Source organism: Gossypium raimondii, chromosome 1 (assembly GCF_025698545.1).
Source record: "Gossypium raimondii isolate GPD5lz chromosome 1, ASM2569854v1, whole genome shotgun sequence".
In the NCBI taxonomy this organism is placed as follows: Eukaryota; Viridiplantae; Streptophyta; class Magnoliopsida; order Malvales; family Malvaceae; genus Gossypium; species Gossypium raimondii.
Window position 1 is genome coordinate 2,173,663 of NC_068565.1, and position 6,000 is coordinate 2,179,662.

General features: G+C 34.1%; 1 protein-coding gene across 1 annotated transcript; it reads left to right on the top strand.

Moving 5' to 3' along the window:
• Positions 1 to 1,340: 1,340 nt before the first annotated feature.
• On the top strand, positions 1,341 to 5,424 carry LOC105775272 (two-component response regulator ARR2). The gene is made up of 6 exons (XM_012597801.2): positions 1,341 to 1,777; positions 2,170 to 2,322; positions 2,434 to 2,814; positions 3,259 to 3,335; positions 3,503 to 4,672; positions 4,749 to 5,424. Exons 1-6 carry the CDS (start codon positions 1,594 to 1,596, stop codon positions 4,818 to 4,820), a joined length of 2,037 nt encoding a protein of 678 aa, XP_012453255.1. The 5' UTR covers positions 1,341 to 1,593; the 3' UTR covers positions 4,821 to 5,424.
• Positions 5,425 to 6,000: the final 576 nt, after the last annotated feature.

A 6,000-nucleotide genomic window follows, 5' to 3' on the forward strand; every position in this document is an offset into this window, starting at 1 on the left:
AAAAAAATTAATAATACGATTACTAATACAAATAGAAAGAAAAATAAACATTATATGTAATTTTATCTAATTGTTTGATGCATATTTATTAGATTATTTCCTCTTTAATATTTAACATATTCTCCTTATTATCGGTTGTCGATCTTTAACTGAATTTATCATAATCTAAATTTGAATTTATGTAATTAATATTATCAAGTCCATATGCTTTTCTCAAGTATAAATCATCTCAATTCCACCTCGACCAATTTAAAATTTCACTAACAATAACAATTTTTAATTATATAAATAAAATTAAAAATATTATATGTACCATTTATCTAATTTTTATTTTAAAAAATACTAATTAAAGGCCCATCATGAATTTTTTAAAATCCATTTGTATAATTTAAAATTACACTATCAAATTATAACTTTTAAATAAAAAAATTAACAATGAAAGAATTAAAATATTTTTAAAAATAAATAAAAAGTAGGCATATTAATGTTTTTTCTTTTTGTTTGTCTTGGTATGGTTGATGGGACCCACGACACGTCACATTATACTACTTGCCTCTCTGCTGACGTGGAAACCTATAAAGTGGTGCTGTGGGTCCCATCCTCACCTCAAAGGTGGGTTCCCTAACTCTTGTATCAGTTTTGGTTGTAACGTGTGTTAAGCAACTGCAACTCAACCCATGTTGTCTTGCATTAGATAAGCAACTGAATCCACATTCTCTTGCATTAAGAAGAATGTTGATGTCAATCAAAATTTATAAAATTATAAAATTCGGCTCAACTAATTTTTAGTTTCATTCAATTAATATGTATTAATTCACAAACTAATTAACTTTTTAACTTATTTATAATAAGTGTACCGATTAATTTTTAGCTCAGCCAACCTGATCTGATTCTAAACTCATCAAACAAAATTCATTACACCATTAGGTATGGAATAAGATAATATTTTGGATGTTTTGGAGTTGCTTAAAACATGCCATAAATCTCGGTACTCTTTAAAATTTAGAAGTTAATTTATATATTTTTATTTTAGAAATTTAATTTATTTATTTTTAGATTTCAAAATTTATATTCAATTATTAACACTGTTAATTTTAAAAGTGTTAACAATTACACTTAAATTTTAACATCTAGAAAGTAGGACTAAATTTGGAAAAATAAAAGTATAAAAACTAAATTTAAAATTTTCAAAAGTACAGGGGCTATGGCATACTTTAACCTTCGGGGTTTGTTATTATACTTTATAAACGTGAGCTGGATCCACACTTCTAGGACTGACCCACATTTGAACAAAAAATTATTTAAATAAATTAAAAATGATAAAAAATAATTAAAAAAAAAAAAGCTTCAATGGACTTCAACTTGAATGAATCTCCATAAAAAAAAGGAAAAAAAAACACAATTTCCCTTCGATTTTTACCTTATCATAACTTCGGTTTCTTTGAATTTTCAACCCTGGGTATCAAGTATCGATCTCTTTTTTATGCTTAGTGAGTCCAGTTCAACTTTAGACATGTGAAACCCAGAATCTTTAGTGCAAAATTTCTCGTTTTTCTGGGTTTTGGATCGGGGTTTTTTTTTTCTTTTCAAGTGATGAAAAATTCAAGTGGTGGAAAAGGATCCATGTCGACTGCTAGTTCAATTACTACTTGGAAAGCAGGAGATGTAGTTCCAGTTCCAGATCAGTTCCCTGCTGGTTTGCGTGTGCTTGTTGTTGATGATGATCCAACATGTCTCATAATCTTGGAAAAAATGCTAAGAAATTGTTCATATGATGGTACAATCACAATTTTCTTCCTTGGGTTTTCTTTAATTCTTCATTTTGATCACTAATTTCAGTGTTTAAGATAGTAATTTTGTTGTTTCTGTTTTAGGTTTTCAATAAATTTTTTTTGGCTTGTATCGATTTTGTTTGTGGGTACATATAGTGGGGCGAAAAGGAATTGATCTTTGTTTCTTGGATTTTGGGAAATTATGAAACTTTATAATGCTTTCTGCTAATTTGCTTGAAGTATTTCATTAGCTATAAAGGCCTGTTTTGCTTTGATTTGTGCATATATATATATATATATATATATGTAAAACATAGGGAGTTCCTTTGGAGCTAAGAGGTTGATATTCTAGTAATTTGATGGATGATTGGTTGATTTGTGATTGTTCATTTTCCAGTTACCAAATGCAATCGAGCCGAGACCGCATTATTGAAGCTACGCGAGAACAGAAACGGGTTCGATATCGTTATCAGCGATGTCCATATGCCAGACATGGATGGATTCAAACTTCTCGAGCATATTGGTTTGGAGATGGATCTCCCTGTCATCAGTAAGCACTCTTTATCATAAATGTTTGTCATGGATTTACTCACCGTGAATTAACGATTTACTCGGGCTTGGATTTCGTTATGGCCTCATGTTCGACTTGTATTTTCTGCAGTGATGTCGGCGGATGATGGAAAAGATGTTGTCATGAAAGGTGTTACACACGGTGCCTGCGATTACCTAATCAAACCAGTTCGAATTGAGGCACTGAAGAACATATGGCAACATGTGGTTCGGAAGAGGAAGAATGAGTGGAAAGACTTGGAGCAGTCGGGAAGTGTAGAAGAAGGAGATCGGCAGCCAAAACAATCTGAAGACGCAGATTACTCATCCTCGGTTAATGAAGGAAATTGGAAAAGCTCGAAAAAGAGGAAGGATGATGAAGATGAAACTGAGGATAGAGATGATACATCCACGCTAAAGAAGCCGAGGGTTGTTTGGTCCGTTGAGCTCCATCAACAGTTCGTTGCAGCTGTTAATCAACTAGGCATCGACAGTATGAGCCTTTTACCCATTTCTTTTATGAAATTACTATATATGTTAAAACCTTATAGTCATAGTGTTTATTTTCCAAAAACCGGTGAAACTCCCTTGTGCTTTTACACTATGTTATTCAGTCTGGGGTCTGAGTGTCGGATTCAGTTATGCTCAGTTTTGGCAAATAACTTGAGGATTTGAGTTGAAGCGTGTTTCCTTGGTTAGCGTGTTTCCTTGGTTAGCGTGTTTCCTTGGTTAGGGATATTTCAATATCGATGTTGTATTACATTGTTGTTTATATAAGCTCATGATTTCGGATAAAATTATGTTACTTTTGCCAAAAGAATCGAGTATTAAGTCCTTGTTTATGGTTGAAATATGTTTTCGACCACAACTATTTGCCTGTTGATTTTTTTTTGTTTCTCTTCGTTGACATTTGCTGACGTTTTATCTTTTACTTCAGAGGCTGTCCCGAAGAAAATTTTGGAGTTGATGAACGTTCCTGGCCTTACCCGAGAAAATGTTGCTAGCCATCTTCAGGTACAGTACATGTTCACTAAATATACAAACTTCTTACTAGCCTAGATTTGCATCTAATAAATATACAAACTTCTTACTTGCCTAGATTTGCATCTGATAAATAGTTCTCGGAAATCAAAATTATGTTTTATTCACTAATGATAATTGTTTCGTTGTCATGTGATCAGAAATATCGGTTGTATCTTAGAAGGCTGAGTGGGGTATCACCACACTCATGTAATCCGAATAATTCTTTTATGAACCCCCAAGATGAAACTTTCGGTCCGCTGTCTTCAGTCCATGGGCTCGATCTGCAAACGCTTACTGCCACTGGTCAACTTCCTGCACAATGTCTTGCCACACTCCAAGCAGCTGTGCTCGGTCGGTCAACTGCTAAATCGAGCATACCTATGCCCCTTGTTAATCAAAGAAACATTTTTAGTTTTGAAAATCCAAAGTTGAGATTTGGAGAAGGGCAGCAACAACATGTGAACAATAATAATAAGCAAGTAAATTTACTTCATGGAATTCCAACAACAATGGAGTCAAAGCAGCTTACCAGCTTGCGCCGCACCTCACAATCGATAGGAAACGTAAGTATGCAAGTTGCTCCCCACGGTGCACAAAGCAGTCAAAACAACTCATCATTGATCGAGATGGGTCAGCCATTGTCGAGAGTCCAGATACTGAACGATTCAACTGTTCCATTATCTGTGGGGCAGCCTATAGTACCAAATGGAATTGCTGCAAATGTCTCTACACGAAATGGGATTCCAGAAAATATCCGAGCCCCTGGTTATAATCTGGTTTCACAGACCTCTTCGATATTGAATTTCCCCATGAATCATGCTTCCGAACTACCTGTTGATTCTTTCTCCCTCAGAAGTACACCGGGAATGTCTGATCACACATCGAAAGGTGCTTTTCACGAAGATTTTAACTCAGAAATTAAAGGATCAGGGGGATTCTTGCCTACTTACGATGTATTTAATGACTATCAATATAAATCCCAAAATTGGGAGCTACAGAATGCAGGCATGATATTAGAAGACTCTCAGCATTCAAACTCTCTTCAAGGCAACCTTGATCTCGCGCAATCGGTTTTAGTTCAACAAGGATTTCCTTCGGGCCAAATAAATGGACAAAACAGGAGTGTACCCATTGTAAGCAAGGCGATGTTCTCAGCCGGAGATAGTACAGAACCTGGGAATCTGCTAAATGTCAATCATCATCTCAACACAATTCGTGCTGAAAATACGGTTCGGGTCAAGTCCGGGAGTGTTGCAGATGGGAATCCTTCCAATCTATTTGCCGATCACTTCGGACAAGAGGATCTCATGATTGCTCTTCTGAAACAGGTTGGTTTTTTTATTCTCTTTTATTCACTTATCAATGGGAATATTCATTTATACATACAATTTGATTTTCTGACAGCAACAAGGCATCGCACCAGCCGAAAACGAGTTCGATTTCGATGGGTATTCCTTGGATAATATCCCAGTGTAGGTGATCTCCTATCGCACTACACCATTATATGATGTACATAATATCTCTTCTGAAATCAATGACTGGGACCTCAAGTTCATGTTTCTTCAAGAAACTGGATTTGCTTCGCTCCAAGAACTGCATCAAGAAACTGGATTTGCTTCGCTCCAAGAACCGCATCAAGAAACTGGATTTGCTTCGCTCCAAGAACTGCATCATCGTTTGCAAATGTCATGCTCTGCCAGTTTCTTTTGAACATAACAGGATCTGATGAATGGATAATCAAGACGGATGAGTAACCTTAGGAAGATCATGCTGGTGCATGATATGCTAAGGAATTTCGGTCGAAAATTTTTATCGTTTTCAGTAACCAAATCCGGCTTGACTGACTAATTTTTAGGGTGATTTTTGATGTTGTCCAGCAGCATTCCAAGTTGTGGAGGACCATTTTTAAACAGGGCCACTTGTAGGCTTTCTACATGAAATTTGCTGCCTTTTTCTTCTTGAATTGATTTGTGATGTACATATATATTTACTCTAGACATAAGTCTGGGCATTGAATTCTGGTAAATTTTCATTGTATCTGTATTTATCATTTGATTTTTATATAAAACTGGTTATTGAACCCGTGATGCGAGGTTGAATTTTTTTTTTGGCATAATTATTTTTGCCTTTAACTTTACAAAAAAAGAGTCATTTTAATCACTCATTTAATTTTTTGTTTCTTTTAGTCCTTAAAATTACATTGATTGTTAAATCATCTCAAAATAGATGGAAAAGTTAACCTCTGTTAACTTTGTTAATGTGGCATCTATATGGTAGTCCATGCGTATGGCGTATCAATAGTTAATTTTTTTAAAAAATTAAAAAAACATTTTTATATAAGTATTATACTTTTTTAATGGTTTTTTAATAATTTTTGAATTTTAAAAATTAATTAATTGCTGATATCGCATTCATGTGTATGTCATGTTAGCAAAGTTAACAGACGTTAACATTTTCATCCATTTTTAGGTGATTTGATAAACAACACAAGTTTAAGGGTTAAAAGAGGTAAAAAATTAAATGGAGTGCTAAAATGATTTTTTTTACAAAGTTGGAGGGCCAAATAAGATATTATACCATTTTTTGTATGGATAGAAAAGTCTTGGTAAAAATCTTTTTGTCACTCTCAATTTTGATATTAAGCAAATTGTTCTAA